Source organism: Gopherus evgoodei, chromosome 3 (assembly GCF_007399415.2).
Source record: "Gopherus evgoodei ecotype Sinaloan lineage chromosome 3, rGopEvg1_v1.p, whole genome shotgun sequence".
NCBI classification, from domain to species: Eukaryota; Metazoa; Chordata; order Testudines; family Testudinidae; genus Gopherus; species Gopherus evgoodei.
The window spans coordinates 191,645,795-191,664,802 of NC_044324.1; the positions used below are offsets into that span (position 1 = coordinate 191,645,795).

Here is a 19,008-nt window from a genome sequence, read left to right on the forward strand (position 1 = left end):
TTCAAAACAGCTATGTAGAGTGATCTTGTTGATTTGAAGTAACAGAATACAATTTTAAAATTAACTTGAAAATACCTGCCAATAGCAAAAATGTAATCAAAATTACAATTCAAATCCGAACATTGAGAGTAAATCATGCCTAGTTTTCAAATGTCATAAACATTATCTTGCACTGAAAACTGCTTCTTGCATAAACCAGTCACAATCTACCTATATTCCTGATTGTCGTATTATGTAATTTAATTGGGGTGGCACCAAGTCCCTCAGTGCCAACTGGCAGAAGGCCCACTATACTGTAACTCATATCAGGCCTAACACACTCAACACACTTGTCAGAATATTTAGCCAATGTCCTGTAAGGTATCATAAAAATTGGTGACACACTGATCATGAATATCATTGTGTGATGTATGTTCAAAGAGTTATTTATGTATGCTGGAAGTATGTTCTTAACATGTTTTGACAGCAATGAATAAACCAAGCTTGCCCTAGAAAAAGGAATGTGGAATTACCTATCTGCCTGGCTTGATCACAGGCAGAGGACAATGAAAGTGCATTTACATATAAGGTAAACAACTCAAACTAATGAGTGGTGGAGAAAACATCTTGGTGAGCACAGTGATGGGGAGGAGGTGTACTGAAGTCTGAACCCTCTAGGGGATCTTTCTGACTCTTGAGGCAAAGACAATGAACTCTGGGAAATATAAGGGGAGCAAAAAGACATTTTAGTTATCTATCACTTCGGGAACAAAAGGGACAGCATCTCTAATTCTGTGAACATTGGTTTCTCTTGCTAGAAGGGCTGGAGATGTTGGTAACTTTATAAAAGTGAGAAAGCTGTTTAGGCAAAGATAGTAGCTTGTTAACGTTAAGTCTTGGACACTAGAAAGCATGATTTACTTTGTTTGTTTGTAACCATATCTGTTTCTTACTCTTACTTAGTATCACTTAAATCTATGTTCTTTGTTACTAAACATTCTTAGTTTTATGTAAGCCATCTCAGTGCTGCTATACTAAAGTCAAGTGTTCATCCTCAGCTAACTTAACAGGCTGGTGTGTGCATTGCCTCTTTGGAGGCAGCAAACTTAATTTCTGTGAGTGCCCAGTGAGAGGGACTGGACACTGCAGAGATACATTTCTGGGGAATTCAGGAACTAAGGTTCACTGTATTTTACCTGCAAGGTAAGCTGAAGATGGGCAAAATCTCCAGTTTGTTGATTAGGTGAACAGACTGGTGTGGCAAAAAGCTGACACAGTTTAAGCCCCAGCAAAACTCTCTCTTGCTGAAGCAGACAGGTATTAGTGGCTTACGGTTTTGGGTTTCCTAAGGAGAGTAACACAATTGGGGAGAGGGACATAAAGGAACCATTTTTATTTTTAAACTTCAAAGAGTTCTTAAAATACCCAATTACATTTTAACTAGATTCATACTTAAACATTAGAATGCAGCTTTTAACTTCAGTTTCTGAATGAGCATGGAACATCATTTGTCTAAACTTGCAGCGATATTGTTTTAGCACCATGATATTCAGCTGCATCCTATGCTGTCTTCCTTTTTCAGCCGTGTGTTATTTTTCTAGACTAGACAAGGCTTACCACTTGTTTTATAGTAATGTGTATGATGAGTTGGCTGATGTCTATAGGTAATACTGGCCTTTACTGAATAGAATCAAGATCTTGTGTGAGAGAAAGGAATGTATTAATATGATGACCACCACCCCATTTTCTACCAAAAATTACTACAAATTACAAGCCAGAGAAACAAGGGATGATAGATGGAATATTAATTTTCTCTTAATGCCAGTTCAGAGACGTGACTCCCTACCACACACATTATTTTAGTCACAGGAAGTTTTTACTAAGTAGACATACCATGACTAAAGAGAAGCAAATTTTAATAATTAAGTATTTTTAATAATGAAAAGAAATAAATCACTTGGTTTGTTTAGTATCACTCTCTTCTGCTCTTTCTGGTAGAAACCACGCCTTTAAGCACAGGACTGCCTCATGTGGGGATACTTCTGATTCCCCCCCCCCACACACAAAATAGCCCGAGGCACTAGAGTTCTTCAAATAAATGGTTGAAAATTGATTTAAAAGTAGAAAAATATTTTTTATCCTCATCTCATTCCCTGAAGTGGACAAGCCATTTTTACTGAAGCTTTTTTAAAAAATTGTCTTCAGGCAGAGAATAAGCATGGAAAATTTCATCCCAAATGGTTAAAGTTGGAAAAGTAATAAACAAATGAAAAGATGGGCTTATAATAGAAAGTGTTAGGTAGTCTTAACTGTAGCCATTGTATTAGTTCCACCTATAATTTAAGCACCTAATAGAGTGGTCTTATTTTCAGAGGTGCTGAGCACCCTGAACTTCCATGAATATGGATTTAGATGCCTACTTTTAGGCATTCACGTCTGAAAGTGTTTACCTATATACTTATGATTATAGCAACAGGCATGCTTTGAAAAGTGTGACAGTACTGACATGTCTGTAGTTCTCTCTAAAAGAAACTAACAGTGCTTGCATTGATTTTTTTGACCTTGCCAAACCCGTAGAGTTTTCCTCTTTGGTCACAGATACATATGTGAACATGACGCACACCATTTCTTGCTGCGCCTATTTGTTTTATTATTGTAGAGTGTTAGTCAATAAAAATTTACAACGCTGAAAGAATGGTCAGGAAGGGATTCGGTGTGATTTTTTTTCTTCTGGAAAATTAAACAGCAATCTCTGAGTATCAGAGTTTTGTTTATTTTATGTTTAATTAAGGTTGTCTATTGCATTTCTTCCAGCATCAATACCTATACAATTGTTGCCCATCGTTTCAGCATTCAGAACCAGCCATTTTCCTTTATAAGCAGAACTAGTACAAATGTAAAGATCAGTAAACTGAATTTACCTTTAGTAGTAGCTTTAAATCTAATCAGTAGTTGTTGCCTAGTAATTATGTAATTCTTGAAAGGAATTTCAATTAATTATATTTAGCAGACAACTAGCTGTAACAGCTACCAGTTACTTCTGTCATATACTCAACGTAGGCTTCAAACTACACTCATTAAGTTAGTGGCAGAATCAGGCACTATTTGAACTCCACTTTAATGACTGAAGAAGTTAATAATTAATGGACCTCTGTAACAGAATCTTATTTGATCTGACATTAGACCCCTACTGTTGCCTCAGTTTCTTCACTCTAGTTAACTCACTGTCTCATTATCTGCAGGTCTTCTAGTATTTCAATCTGCTACTCTTGGATAGGCAAATTCTCTCCAGCCGAATCAGAAAGTCCACACCTACTTCAGGGCAGGAGGGAAGGAAGGGACATAGGGAGAAATGGAACCAGAAGTCCCACGAAATAAGACCAACATCCAATGAATTCATACTGGGTGTCCCCTTAGGCCAACTGGATCAAACCTCAAGTCCATACAATGCTTTTGTCCTCAGTGGTCTATATAGGTCCTTTTCTAGACCCTTCCCTTGGGCTCAGCAGTCCATTTGCTCTTTTGACAACAGAAGTGGGACTTTCTCCTCCTACCCTAGCTGGAACCTCAAGCCCATGCCCCTAAGCAAGCATGAGCGTCAACTCCTTCAACTGTTTATACTATCCTGTTCAGGCTATGCTACCTCCTCTTGGATCAATCCTTTCTCAAGGCCTTCTAATTCCCTTTGTATTAGGGCTCCTTCCTCTACCCTTGTATCAGGGCTGCAAGGACCATCTCTCTCAGTACCTTAGTTCCCTTTGAACAAGAGATCTCAGCTGGTCCCACTCCAGGCCTCTTGCTTTAGAAAGACCTTCTCTAGCTCTTTACTAGACCAGTGCCTCCTAAAGAAACTATTTTAAAATTAATTTTATTTGATTTTCCTTCTAACTTAGCAGGCTTCCTCTTATAGGAAGCACCTCCATTCCCCATGATGATTGGTCACGTGACTCAACCACCAGCTCAAATCTATCACCTGGGATGAGCCCAAATACCCTGAAAGGGCCAGTTTATGCTGTGACAACACCTATCACAGCAGATCAATGTCTAATCCAACCCATTTTGTACTAGTGTCTCCCAGTACCAGACTTGTTTTTTTATTTTGTCTTAATAAAAAACAAAATTATTTCAACCTCTTTTATTTAGGGGGCTTGATCAAAGTCTGTCAGAAAAATCTCCTTTGAGGTTGTGAATTATTACAGTATGAACTATTACCCAGGATTTTTGCATTGTAAGTGAATAGCCTGAGAACACTATAGTCAAATATGCCTAATGGATTTGGATGCTCAATTCCTATTTAAAATTCACACTTTCTGGAAAATACCAATATTTAATTCCCCTTTGAACCCAAACAATTTCACAGAAGTTGGAGGAGAAATGTGACTTTGGCCCTCACATCAGGGTAAACCTGCTAAATTAGTTTTTGGTAAACCATGAAGCTACAAAAAGTGGATTTTGAATGTCAGTTGTAGTTACAGGCACTTAGCATTTCTGAAAATCAGTCTTATTTAGGTGCTTACATGGATGGTTCCCTCTTTTCCCACAATTCTCTTGAGCACACAGAAGCCTTTACAAATATCTCACAAGCCATTGCTTCAGGGAGCTGTGCTGAGAACTTGTAGATCAGATACTTAAGAGTGTCATGAAACTGCAATTGTTGATTAAAGTGCTATGTGTAAGCCTGGGTACAAATCCATCCAAAATGAGATAACATGTGGATGCATAGCACCATTGATTCTTACACTGATGAAATCCCACCACTGCTAGAGCAGTCACATTCTCTAGATGATTACACCTCTTGGCCATTTAAGACAACTGCACAGCTTTCTCTATTTACTACAGACTGTGAATGGATCCTGCAGTCCTACAATGTCTGATGTTGATTTTGTCAATAGCAAGACTGTCCTCAAATTAGCATATTTCATTTTTAGATGTCTCTTTATATTGGTTGGAATTAAACTCTCTTAAAAATATACTTTGTGCGATCATTCAGTCAAAATTTCATTCCCTTGTTCCCTTCAGCTCTGGCACAAAAATGTCAGTACAGCTTGTAATTAGGAAAATTATCCTTTGCCTCACTTGCCACGAAGATGAGGGTAAGAGTTTTACACTGTTATTAATACCATATTTGCGTGGATGCTGCAGAAGCAGAAATGAGTATTCCTCTCCCACACTCTGTGTCAAGGGCTGTCAGGGTAGGATAATTTGCATGAAGATTTCTTTTTAAGTGAAATTTTAAATGACCTCATTCAAATGCCCAGCGAATTCCTTCCTAACAAGTCAGAGCGACTTAAATATTGCCAGAATGAATCCAAACCAGACAGAGCTCTAGGGCAGGTCAGCCCTGCTAGGCAGCCAGGGACTCAGCCCCTTCTCTCTTGTCCCTCTCCAGCACAATCCCCACCACACTTGTCTCAGCCTCTACTCCTGCCACCCCTTCAGACACCCAACTGCCTCTCCCTCCAGAGCTCCTTTCAGCTCTGCCTCTTCCCAACCTCCTTCCTCAAACCTCACCTTGAAGTCTCCCTACCACACTCCCCGACCCCCAGAGTGCCGCCCCTGACTCCCCTCAGCTCCCAGAGCCTGCCCCACTCTTCTCTGCCCTTCTCAGGCCCCTGAGCGCCGGCCCCAAAGCGCCTCTCCCACTCCTTCTTCCCCACCCAGCCCCTGCCCGCGGCTGCCTCAGCCCCCTGCCTCCACCTCCCGCTTCCGCTCCCCCCGCCCCCGCGCAGGAAGTGACCTGGCCCGAGCGGGAGGCGGCCGTTCGCTCGGTTGGTTGCTTCGTCACCAGGAGCCGCTGTGTGACTCGTTAGGACGGAGCCGGGCGCAGAGGGCGGCGGCGCCGGCGGCAGCCATGGCCTGGAGCGGGAGCGGGCCGCCTGGGGAGGCGCCGGGCTTCGTGCCGCAGAAGGAGATCGCCTACAACAAGCTGCTGCCGTACGGGGACCGGCTGGAGGCCGAGGCGAGCCGCCTGCTGGCCCAGATCAAAGGCAACCTGGGCCGGGCCGTGCAGCTGCAGGAGCTGTGGCCCGGGGGGCTCTTCTGGACCAGGAAACTCTCCACGTGAGTCCGCCGGCCGGGCCGAGGCAGCGCCTCCCTGCGGGGCGCCGAGCACAAGCCGGGCCGGGGCAGCTGGGATTGGAAGAGCGGCCCCTGCCGCCCCTCTTGGCCGTAGGGCTGCGGGGTCGGTGTGGCTGTGTGTGTACACACCCGCCGTCGGTGCCCCCGGGGTATGGGTGTGTGTGCTGCCGTCGGTGCCCCCGGGGTATGGGTGTGTGTGTGTGTGTGCTGCCGTCGGTGCCCCCGGGGTATGGGGGTGTGTGTGTGTGTGTGTACACACCTGCCGTCGGTGCCCGCGGAGTACGGTGTGTGTGTGTGTGTGTGTGCACATACCTGCTGTCGGTGCCCCCAGGTTATGGGGTGTGTGTACATACCTGTCGTCGGTGCCCCTGGGCTATGGGTGTGTGTGTGTAGTGTGTGTATACACACACCTGCTATCAGTACCCCTGGTGAGTGCATGTACACATGCCATTGGTACCCTGGTCTGTGTATGCCTGCATGTACATACACCATTGGTACTCTTGGTGTCATTTTGTATGTACATATGTCATCGGTCCCCCTGGTGTGTGTGTGTACATGTTATTGGTGTGTCGTCCCCTCTTCCCTGGTGCACGGATGTGTGTTCACGTGCCATCAGTGCCCTGGGGTGTGTGTGTGTTTGTATGTACACGTGCCATCATTGCCTCTGAGGAGTGAGTGTACATGCGCCATAGGCACCCACAGGGTGTGTGCGTGCATGTGTACACACCCACTCTCGGTATTCTCTCACCCCAAGGGGTGTACACACCTACCCTTGGGATCTCCACCCTCCCTGAGGGGGTGTGTGGGTGTGTATGTACGTCTGTCCCTGGTATCTTTCTTGCCTTTGGTCATTATGTGTGTGTGTGTGTACACACTCTCCCTTGGTACCTTCCCTGAGGATTATGTGCACCCATCCTTCTTAACCCTTCCTGCAGTGGTGTACTTGTCCTCCATACGCCTCCCTGGGTGTGTGTGTACTCACTCTCAGTAACACTCTCCTGCACTCAATACTCTTCCCTTCAGGTGTGTGTACTTATCCACTATTTACACACACATAGGTGGTGTGTACCCACCTTTTATTACTCCCACCCCAATGTGTGTGCACCTGGCTATCCTCTAACCTCCGTGTGTGTGTGTGTGTGTGTGTGTGTGTGTGTATACATGCACACATGTGGGTGCCAGGTTTCTCTCTATATCTCGCCCTCCTAGTGTGTATTTGCCCTGCTGTCCTCTGTACCTGCCGCCTGTATGTGTGTACCCTGCTGGTATGGATGCCTTTTGCCCTCTATCCCTTTATTTCCCCAGAGTTTTTGTTCAACATTAATGTGGGGGAAGTCCCTGTGGGCCAAGCAGTCTGCCGGCTGTGAAGGGAGGTCAGTGAAAGCAGCTCAGGCTGTGAGCGGAGACCCTCTTCTTTAGCATATGACAGTGCAGAGGCCGCCAACTCCTGCACAATGAGTCTGTCCTGTGTCCACTAAACTCCAGCCCTCATCCCCCTCTGCCCCCTAGAGCCAGCGGGACCTTTGTCTGGGGCTATTTTTAAAGGTGACACCAGCAGGAGCTGGGACCGGAGCCAGGTTTTTGATTGTTGCAGGTTAAACCCTGTCTTTAAAGTAGCTGGGACTGATGATAGTGCCTCTAGGAGCTACTGGTCTTGTTTGGGGGAAGCTGAGGAGCTTCTGCTGCTGCCTCCGCAACTGGTGCAATTTCCACTGTAGGCTTATATTGCGGTAGAGGCTAGACTCCCATTTCAGGGCTGCTTAGCCCCTTAGTCTCTGTGGAAAAAGGATTTTATTGGCTTTAATGAAGGTAGTTACTCACTAAGCCTTCAGTTATTTAGCCAGAAACTGTACATGACTGCTCCATCTCTCCTGGGAATAAGTTTATACTAGTCATTGCTGCCAAAAGTAGCACCCAGGTTTTTGTTCAGTGGTTTCTTGCACGTCTGTGTATACTTTTGTGGGGAGAGTAGACTGTGATAGGGCAGTTGTTCTACTTTCCAAAGAGAGGTTCAGTTTCAGAGAAACTGAATTAGACTCTGGAATAGGTAACAGATCCAGTGAGTAACTTGTTGAGTTTAACCTCAATCTCTTCTCTGGTACAAAATACTCTTTGTCTCTGCAAATGTATCTAATGTTGTGTGACCATGAATGATACAAAACAGTCAAAGTGTACTTTGGAATAAGAAGTAAGGGCAAAGGCATTTTTGTCTACTGGGAAACTATTAATTTTGTATATTTAAGTGCCTGATGTGAAAATTTGCTTCCTCTCTCACCTTTTCCTTGTTAAAGAAATTGATTAAATTTGTAACCATTTTTCAGTATTGAGAGGGAAACAGGTTTGAAGAGATTTTATCCTTTGGACCCACAGTTAATGAAACCATTTGGGTCAAATGAGTTGCTCAGGCTCCATATTCCATTGTCAGGTCCCTTTTACATCCAAGTTGTTGGGTCTTGAATGGGAGTTTCAAAAGGTGCCTTAGGCTGGGATTTTCAATGGTTCCCAAAAGAGTTAGGGACCCAAATCCACTAGAAATTCAAGAGGTTTTAAATGTCTAATTCCCTTAGTCTCTTGCAAATGTCAGCCTTAGGTGCTTTTGGAAAAAATCCCATATTAATTTATCCTGGGTGTATGATGACAAAAAGCTATTGTTACCAAGTGATGGATGTTTGGATTATGTAAAATGAGTTTATGGGTTCAGTCCAGTTTTGCTACTGGATACACACACATCAAAACTGGGGCCACTTTTTGTTCACAGTCCAAGGTCTGAATGGGCATGGAAATAAAACATATGCCTTTCCATCCAGAGGTGGCAGAGCTTTCTGGGTAAGTTTGCCCTTCTGTTATCCATATTGTAGCTACACTGTTGAAATTCAGTTTCCAGTGCTTTCAAACCAGTGTATCTCATGAACATCAAAAGTACTGAAGTGCTGCCTTTCCAAAAGGGGCATAATTTCAGAAATGAAATTTAACAGTCCCTTCTCCACAGCAAACACATTTGTAGGTGCAGTATTTAAGTATTATAAAACAGTCCATTAACAAAAATTGCATCAGTGCTCCCCCTGGTTCTTTACTGGTGGGAGTATTAGCATAGATTAGGTTCTGGCATTGACTAGCATTTTTGCCACTGTGTTAACAAAGGCCATATGATGGCGAAAAACAGAGCTGCCAGACCCTTGTCTATATTAGGGCTCCTGCTGGTGCTAATGATGGGTCTGGTGGTAACACCAGTGGGAATTTTTTCTAAATTTTCTGGTGTAGATGAAAGTTGGAGGATGTTTTGGGCATTATAGAAATGTGTAAGTACATTTTAAAAAACATAGCCAGTTTCATATTTTCTAATGATCTGTTGTTTTGCCTGGCCATGTATATGATGCCATTTTTATATGGCAACTGCTGCAGTCCTCTAATCAGTGTATCACATCTATATGAATAACATTCTGTCTTTGCTAAGCACTCTGCATCTCTACAGCAGTGACATTTGCTGCGTAATGGAGACTAACGAGTAAGTCAGTTTCTTAGAGATCTGTGACGACTGCATTTGGTAGTCTGGTTCCTAAATTTATTGTAAAGTGGCTCTTCACCTATATCATTAAAAAAAGGCAAAATAGTATTTTTGAAAACTTGGGAATTTAATACGTATATGGTAATTAAAAATCTGGTTTTGACTAATGTCAGTGCAAGTGACCTTGTGTTTACCAAAGAGTATTCTTGGATAGCATTACGTTTCTAGGTGCAAAATGACTCGCATGACTGCATTATGAGATATTTTGAACTTGATTGGTACTGTTTTCCCCCTAGCCATCTGCTAACTCATACTGTTTACAGGGATGCCTGTTGCTTTTAGTCTTATGGCAGAGGTTCATAAGCTGATGCTGTCAAAACATGTTGTGGCATTTGTCAGTGGCTTACAGGAAGGACTGCCTCTGAAGGTAGGGTGACTTTGGCAGCTCATCTGCCCGAGTTAGGCTCTTTGCAGTTTGACAGTGTCTATGTTGAACTAACCATTAGATATCATACTGTAAACTACAACTATTGTAACAATTTAGTCAGTAGGGCAGTAAGTGCATTCCATCTAGAATGATTTGTGCTGCTCTGTGAATCACAAAAGGGACAGGACTAGTATGTTTTGCCACCTCCTCATTGAAGATAGAATCATTATCTGTGTGATGCAGTTAGGTTCTCTCTACCGAAGGGGTAAAAAATGCCCTTTTAGTTAATTCCAAGATTTCTGTGGTACTATAATGCATTGCAGTGATATTGGAACACATTTGCTTAAAAAAAAAACTGAGGGAGAAGTGGAGGTTAACTCTTTATTCCCTCTCCAGCTGGCCTACATAAGTTGCACTCTGATTTTCTGTATTAACTTAATTTTCTATAACCAAAACCAGACAAAAAAAGACAGAATCTTCAGAGTGGTAAAATTGTTTAGTTTTATTGCAGATGTCCAAATTTTAAAATGTTGTATTCTCATAATATTTCATAAAGCAGTTAACTCTACAGAAAACAAAAGACGCACAAACAGTAAATAAAAAAATATATGCACTTATTACATACAGACATATTAAATATTTTATATGTATTATTATACACGTTTTTAAGTGTTTGTGTGTATATAGTGTTTGTGGTACACAAGGAGTACAAGATCAGACCTAAATATATTTTCAGTTGAAAATCAGTTACTGCTTGAGTTCTTGCTGACAACTGCATCTTGTGCAACAGCTGAGAACATCACTAATACACAGGGTGATTTTAGAAATTCAGCTATTTCAGATGTCCATGATGTCATCAGTTGTTTAGAAGAAACTCAAACTGCTGAAATCCGATCTCATCGGGTAAAATGCCCTTCAGGTCACTTTTTAAATGTATTTGGGCTTGATGCTTCATTCCTTGTACACTCAAAATTTTCAGTGAAGTAAATGGACTCTTTAATTGTACCATGTACACATCCTGTAAAGAGAGAGAATTCTCTCTTCCATTAAGACATCAATCCTACAATTACTTTACTCAGGTGAGTAGTCCCATTGACTTCAATGGGACTAATATGAGTGACATTATACTTGTGTTTGAAGAATTGGGGTATAAATTTGTGACTAAGTTCCATTATAAACTCCTATTTTTAATGCCCTTCCAACTTTGGCTAGCAAATTAATTTGTCCTGAAAATTGCCAGTTTTATTCTGAAAGCAAAAGAGAATCTTTTTGAAAAGTTTATAGTCAATTTGAAAATACTTTTTTAAAGTTACAAGTCATCACAAAATTATTCTGATCTAAAAATTTTGACTAGGGTCTGTTTCTAGCTCAAATTTTTTTTTGCTAGTATCACATCAGTTTTTCCACATTGTAATATCTCATTGAAAACTTGTGCATATTCTTTATTTAACAAATATAGATTGTAATTAAATGAAACAAGTTATTAAAGTTCTTATTGTAATTGTTATGACAAACAGTTTTTTTCTTTGGTGGCTGGTGCAGCTTAGGAAGGACATATGGGTCTTTCTATAACTTTATCCCTTAGTAGAGGTAGATGCCTATATTTTTGGAGCAAAAGGACCAAGATTTGTTCCTAGCAACTTAGTTTTGTGTAGCTGAGGTAATTATTGTTGTTAGTAGCAACAGATTTGTTGGCAGAATGCAGGCAGATGCCAATGCATGAAAAATGTGATTCAGCTGTTTGAATTACAGGTTGTACAAAATTAAAATGAATGAAATTCACTCAGTAGGAGAGCTATCTGTATGGTTGCAATTGGTATTTCATTATAAGCTTTGCTTTTAATCCCTATTGTATCTGTGAAGAAATCACGTTTTTCCTGGGCAAAAGTTGGGACTCAAAGGTACACAAGAATTAGGGTAGTTTAAATGGTTTACAAACCATGACTAACACTTATTTTTGCATCTCATATTTAAAAAACTGCTTTTATGGATCCCTGTAGATTTGGGCAGAAAACTATCCTCTGCTACACATGAAAAATGTGTATTGGAAACATTGGAAGATTTTAGAAAAGTTCCTAAATTTATATGTGAAAGCAATTCTCAGTCTTAACCATGGCAGAGCGTCCACCTTTCTCTAATACAGATAATTTTCTGGTACAGTTTAGAATGTTTATTTGATTGTACAGTAAACTTTATAAAAATGAAAATGAGGAAGGCATGTACTCGAACTGTAAAATGAGGGACTGGTGTACACCACATAGGAATAGGGACACTTTTTTTTTTTTAATTTGGTCTTTGAGAGATACGGTGACACTGTACTATGTGAGGAGTAAAAGTTAACTCTGCCTGCATGGGGATGGCAATAAGAATGGGAAAAGTAACCCTGCCGTTTTCAGTGCCCAACTAAACTCTAAATTGGAACCCCTTATCGTATAGTCCCGTCCAGTGGACCTTCACTGTGCAGCACCATTGATCTGGGGATACTTGCAATTGGCTGGCAAGGGCACAGGGAGGAGTAGGGTCCTGTGATGTCACTGATGGACTCCTGAAAGCAGGAATTGAATGGGGCAGTTAAGGTTGTATGAGAAGTGTCACATAACTCACTATTTTATGGTTGTCCAAAGCTGCCTGTTTCACATATTAACCTTCATTACAGGGGACTTCAACTTGAATGTTTCCAGGTTCTCCAATATTTGAGTTTTGGAAATTAAACTCAAATGTCCTGGAAGGGCACAAGGAGAATAGGGTAGTACTGAGTGCCTACTACCTTAATTCCACATTAATATTTCTTGCATGTGAATAAATACACATTCTCAAATGTGGATTCCCAAGAATCCTGTGGGACACCCGGCATACACACTCTCCTTATTAACTGTAATTCTGTGTTCCTTCTGTGGAGACAATTTTTAAGGTGCTTTGAATGCTTTAAAAGTTTCATGTTGATGTTACTTGTGTTGGCTTTTTTTAATCTTGGGGTGCTGCTGAGGGCAGGTTGCTCAGCCCCTTCAAAGGAGGGAGTATTTTAGTGTCTTGATGCACAGTTGGATTAGTTGAAGACAAATGATTTAGAAGCTTAAAAACCTGTTTTTTTCCTCCATTTACATAAAGAAATCTTTTTGAAGCTGTGAAAACAGAAGCCATTTCATTGTCTAGTTCTGCTTCCTGTGCATAGTGATATGCTTATGCTCTGGAGACTGGTCTTCTTATACTCTCTTCCCCTTCTGTTTCTTAAAGGAACAGCATTTAGTTCTGACAAACTGCTGTTACATTTTCTGAAATTGGTTCATGTTTTTCTATTTTCTTATAATGCCATGAGTGTTAACAAAGGCAATGACTCTCCATCCGGACCAGCTGCTGTCCTTTTTCTCAGATTCCTAGTGCCTCAGTTACATTCTCATCTTTCTGACTCCAACCCCTCCTTCCAGAAGTCCAAAATTGTTTTATCTGTTGAACCTTCATTATAATTAGTAATCTTACTAACAGGATTTGGGTCGCTTGAATACATGCAACTGCAAATCCTCTTGGCCTTTCTCTACAATACCTCTTTCTTCTTCTGGAATGGGATAGCTGTAAAGGACACTTCTAATGACGAATTAAAAGTTTTCAAGGAAGACTCTAGAGCAGTGGTTCTTAACCTTTACTGCAGCCTGCACCCCTTTGGTTCTCAAAATATGTTCTCGCACCCCTTATCAAAAATCGAAGTAAGTCAGTTCTTTAAACCTAGATATACACAACTATAGAATGAAAGAGATAGTGGCTAACTTAATTCAAACAAAGCCAAGGCACTGCCACATCATCATCTGTGCATGTGTCAAGAAATACCCCACGACGTGGAGGTACACTGTATTTTGTAGCGAGATAATTTCACTACAATTAGCTTAAAAACTTGAAAATAATTTGTTTATACATTACGGTAATCGTTAAATGTATAGTGTTATATGACAAAGTTCCTCCTCTGCCTTGGTGGATCCTGCGCTTATTGGCAGATTTTGCTCACCTCAGTGATCTTCCGCACAGTCTGGATCAACTCCTCCTGTGTCTGATCAGGAGTTGGGAGGTTTTGGGGGGAACCCAGGTCCGCCCTCTATTCCGGGTACCAGCCAGGGCCCTGTGAATTGCAGCTGTCTATAGTGCCTCTTGTAACAGCTGCATGACAGCTACAACTCCCTGGGCTACTTCCCCATGGCCTCCTCCAAACACCTTCTTTATCCTCACCACAGGACCTTCCTCCTGGTGTCTGGTAACGCTTGTCCTCCAGCAGCACACCCTCTCACTCTCAGCTCCTTGTTCCCAGCTCCTCACATGCACTTCCTCTCCTCTGGCTTCTCCTCGCCTGACTGGAGTGAGCTTCTTTTTAAACCCAGGTGCCCTGATTAGCCTGCCTTGATTGGCTGCAGATGTTCTAATCAGCCTGTCTGCCTTAATTGATTCTAGCAGGTTCCTGATTACTCTAGTGCAGCCCCTGCTCTGGTCCTCAGGGAGCAGAACCCTGCTTCTCCTGGGGCCAGTACTGGCTCTCCCTTTGACCGCTCTGCTGTTGAGCCTGGACAGGAGGAGCCACCTTCCGGCGTCTCAACTATGGAGGCTCCGGATCCTGCCTCTACCTCGTTCCCGGATTCTCTCCCTGATCCCCGCCCTACTCCTATTGGCTCTGTCCTTGTCCCCCCCATCTCCTGTGATGCCAGTGCCGCCCCTGGGAATACCTCCCAGGGAGCGGGTTCACTAGTTTCTTCCTGTCCTGACCCCCCAGGGGCTGCTGTTCTCCTTCCACCGCCCCTTCTTGAATCTGGGAGCGGGGCGGGTCGTGTGGCGTCGGCCCATCTGCTGCCACGTTGGGAGTCTGCCCCCTGCCTACCCGCCTCGGTGGGCCACAGGGCTGTGATGGGGGCCCCACTGGGGGACGGTCATCGATCAGTGACCCCACCCCCCCATGCGCTGAGGGAGGAGCTTCGGGAGTTCCTTGAGGACATCCATGGCTCCCGGAACAAAGTCCATCTTGCGCTCCAGCGGTGGGGGGATTTCCATCAGGTCCTCCGGGCCACGAGGGCCCTCATGGGGGAGGGTAAGAGGACCGGGAAGCAGGCCGCCGCGGCCTACCGGCGGGTCCGTGTCTTCCGTGACTCTTTACTCACCTTCAGGGTTGGTCACGGATTGCTGCGTGGCCTGCTGGAGGCCGTGGGCGTGTCTGCCGGCGAGGATCCCCCCAGCCCTCCTCATGGCGCCAATCGTCCTTGCCACCTTAAACACCTGGGGCTGTAGGATGGGTCTCCGCAGGAGCCAGGTGCTCTCCTTCCTCCGGGAGGGGGGTACTCTGTGGTTTTTCTGCAGGAGACCCATACGGATCCAGCCGCTGAAGCTAGCTGGCGGCTGGAGTGGGGAGACAGGGCCTACTTTAGCCACTTCTCGGTCTGCGCGGCTGGAGTGGTGACCCTGTTCTCCCCCGACCTATGGCCCGAGGTGCTGGGGGTCGCCGAGGCTGTGCCAGGTCGCCTGCTGCACCTCCGGGTCCGCATGGAGGGGCTTGTGGTTAATCTCGTCAACGTTTATGCCCCGACATCGGGCCCGGAGAGGCTACGTTTTTATCAGCAGGCGTCCACCTTCCTCGGCTCCCTGGATCCTCGTGAGTGCCTGGTCCTGGGAGGGGATTTTAACACCACCCTCGAGGAACGGGACCGCTCGGGGACCGAGCAGTGCCCGGCCGCCGCGGACGTCCTCCGGGAGATCGTCGAACACCACTCCCTGGTGGACGTCTGGCGCGACCATCACCCGGACAACGTCTCGACGTTCACCTTCGTCCGGGTGGAGGCCCATCGGTCGCGCCACTCCCGGCTAGACCGTATTTACCTGTCACGTTTCCACCTTTCACAGGCCCACTCCTCCAGCGTTCGGCCGGCCCCCTTTTCAGATCACCACCTTGCCACCGGTACGGCCTCTCTCTGCGCGGAGAGGCCGGGGCCGGCCTATTGGCACTTTAATAATAGTTTGCTGGAGGATGCGGGCTTCGTGGCGTCCTTCCGGGAGTTTTGGCTGGCCTGGCGAGGGCAGAGGCGCGCCTTTTCCTCGGCGCGGCAGTGGTGGGATCTGGGGAAGGTGCGCGCCTGGCTCTTCTGCTGTGACTACACTCGGGGTGCCAGCCGAAGGAGGGATGCTGCGATAGGGTAGTTGGAGCGGGAGGTCTTGGAGCTGGAGAGGCATCTGGCCGCCAGCCCCGAGGATCCATCCCTCTGCGGAGCGTGCCGGGAGAAGCAGGAGGAGCTCCGGGCCCTCGAAGACCATCGGGCCCGGGGTGCTTTTGTTTGATCCCACATCCACCTACTTCGGGAGACGGATCGCGGCTCCCGCTTCTTCTACGCCCTGGAGAAAAGGAGGGGGGCCAAGAAGCACGTCACCTGCCTCCTGGCGGAGGACGGCACCCCCCTCACGGATCCGGGGGAGATGTTCCAGAGGGCCAGGGCCTTCTACGCCACTCTTTTCTCCCCAGATCCGACCGATCCTAACGCTTGCAGAGTGCTCTGGGACGGGCTCCCGACGGTCAGCACAGGTGACCGGGACCGGCTAGAGCTGCCTCTCACTCTGGCCGAGTTCTCGGAAGCCCTCCGTCGCATGCCCACCAATAAATCTCCGGGCTTGGACGGGCTGACCGTGGAGTTCTACCGCATGTTCTGGGATGTCCTCGGCCCAGACCTGGTCACTGTCTGGGCCGAGGCTTTGCAGAGCGGGTCCTCCCTCTCTCGTGCAGGGGAGCCGTGCTGACCTTATTGCCGAAGAGGGGGGACCTCCGCGACTAACGGAATTGGTGTCCCGTCTCGCTCCTCAGCACGGACTACAAAATTGTTGCGAAGGCCATCTCGATGCGGCTAGGGTCCGTGCTGGCGGACGTGGTCCATCCAGACCAGACCTACACCGTCCCGGGCCGTGCCATCTTTGATAACTTGTATCTGGTCCGGGACCTTCTGGAATTGGGGTGTAGGGATGGTCTGTCGTTCGCCCTCTTGTCCCTGGATCAGGAGAAGGCGTTCGACCGGATGGATCACGGGTATCTCCTGTGCACTCTGCGAGCGTTCGGCTTCGGACCCCTGTTTGTGGGTTTTCTCCAGGTGCTGTACGCTTCTTCAGAGTGTCTGGTCAGGCTCAACTGGACCCTGACCGAGCCGGTCAGCTTCGGGCGGGGAGTGCGACAGGGGTGCCCCCTCTCGGGCCAGCTGTACGCTCTGGCGATCGAGCCCTTCCTCTGTCTCCTCCGCAAGAGGTTGACGGGGTTGGTGCTTCGGGAGCTGGGGCTGCGGCTGGTCCTGTCAGCGTACGCTGACGATGTGCTCCTCGTGGTCCAGGACCCGAACGACTTGGCGCGGGTGGAGGCTTGCCAGGCTGTGTACTTGGCGGCCTCGTCCGCCCGGGTCAACTAGGTCAAGAGCTCTGGCCTGGTGGTCGGGGACGGGTGGCAGGCGAGCTCCCTCCCACCCACGCTTCAGGCCATCCAGTGGAGCGCGGGTCCGCTGCTCTATCTCGGCGTTTACCTTTCTGCCACGCATCCGTCTCCGCCGGAGAACTGGCAGGATTTGCAGGGCAGGGTGACAGAGCGGCTCCAGAAATGGACAGGACTACTCCGGTGCCTCTCTGTTCGGGGGAGGGCGCTGGTGCTTAATCAACTGGTCCTGTCCATGCTCTGGTACCGGCTCAACACCCTGGTCCCAGCCCCGTTTTTCCTGGCCAACCTCCGGATGGCGATTCTGGAGTTCTTTTGGCCAGGGACGCACTGGGTCTCTGCAGGGGTCCTCCACCTGCCCCTGGAGGAGGGGGGGCAGGGCCTGAAGTGCTTACGCGCTCAGGTCCATGTCTTCCGCCTCCAGGCCCTGCAGAGGCTCCTGTTTGGTGCGGGTAGTCCGGCGTGGAGCGTATTGGCGCACGCCTTCCTCCGCCGCTTCCGAGGGCTCCGATATGACCGGCAGCTCTTTTACCTCCATCCGAGAGGTCTTCCGCGAGACCTCTCCGGGCTGCCGGTCTTCTACCAAGACCTCCTCCGGACCTGGAAGCTCTTTTCAATGACCAGGTCCGTGGCGGCCACCGTGGGGGTTGACCTCCTCGCGGAGCCCCTGCTACACAATCCCCAGCTTCGTGTGCAGGTGGCAGAGTCCCCCACGGTGTGCCAGAGGTTGGTCTCGGCAGGAGTCACCAGGGTCGGAGACCTCCTGGACTACGACCGGGGAGACTGGCTGGATCCCCTGACGCTCGCTCAGCGCATGGGGCTCTCCAGACCTCGTACTCCCCAGCGCGTACTTCAGGAGGTGAAGGCCTCTTTACTGCCCGCTGCTCGGGCTTACCTCGACCGGGTCCTGCGAGAGGGCACGCCCCGCCCACCCTCCACCCCAGGCCCCGTGGACATTTTTATCGGGCCCCTGCCCCGTGGACCCAATCGGCCCCCTCACCCTTTCACTGCCAGCCGGCTGCATGATCTGCAGCCGGTTTTGTTCCAGACCGTGCCACGGAAACATCTGTACTCGCTCGTGCTCCATACCCTTCACTACCTCACCCTCGCATCCCGCCCCGATACCAAATGGCAGGACCTCCTGCCGCCTCTCGAGGGTGAGGAGCCCCGGTGGGCCAGCTTGTACTCTGCCCTGGTCCCGAGGCCCGCCGGGGATATCAGTTGGCGGCTTCTTCACGGGGCCGTGAGCACGGGCGTGTACTTGGCGCGGTTCACGTCTGTCCCTAGCATCTGCCCTTTCTGTGGTGAGAAGGAGACCTTGGCGCACATTTATTTGGAGTGCGCCAGGTTGCAGCCCCTGTTCTGGCTCCTCTTGAATATTTTCTTGTGTTTTTGGTTGCACTTTTCCCCTCACCTTTTTATCTACACGCTCCCCATCCGTGGCCCCACAAAGTCGCGGGATCTCCTTCTTAACCTCCTTTTGGCCCTGGCCAAACTGGCCATCTACAACACCAGGGAGAGGAGGTTGGCCGACGGGATTTCCTGCGACTGTAGGGCCTATTTCCATTCCTCTGTCTGTTCACGCATCCGGGC

General features: G+C 47.1%; 1 protein-coding gene across 3 annotated transcripts in view; it reads left to right on the forward strand.

Annotated features, from left to right (window-relative positions):
• Positions 1 to 5,809: 5,809 nt before the first annotated feature.
• PSME4 (proteasome activator subunit 4) overlaps positions 5,810 to 19,008 on the forward strand; it is a 238,832-nt gene continuing 225,633 nt past the window's right edge. For all 3 annotated transcript variants that reach the window (XM_030557730.1, XM_030557731.1, XM_030557732.1), the window contains exon 1: positions 5,810 to 6,039. In XM_030557730.1, the coding sequence (XP_030413590.1) occupies positions 5,831 to 6,039 (209 nt within the window). In that variant the 5' untranslated portion in view covers positions 5,810 to 5,830. The remainder of the gene's footprint in view (positions 6,040 to 19,008) is intronic.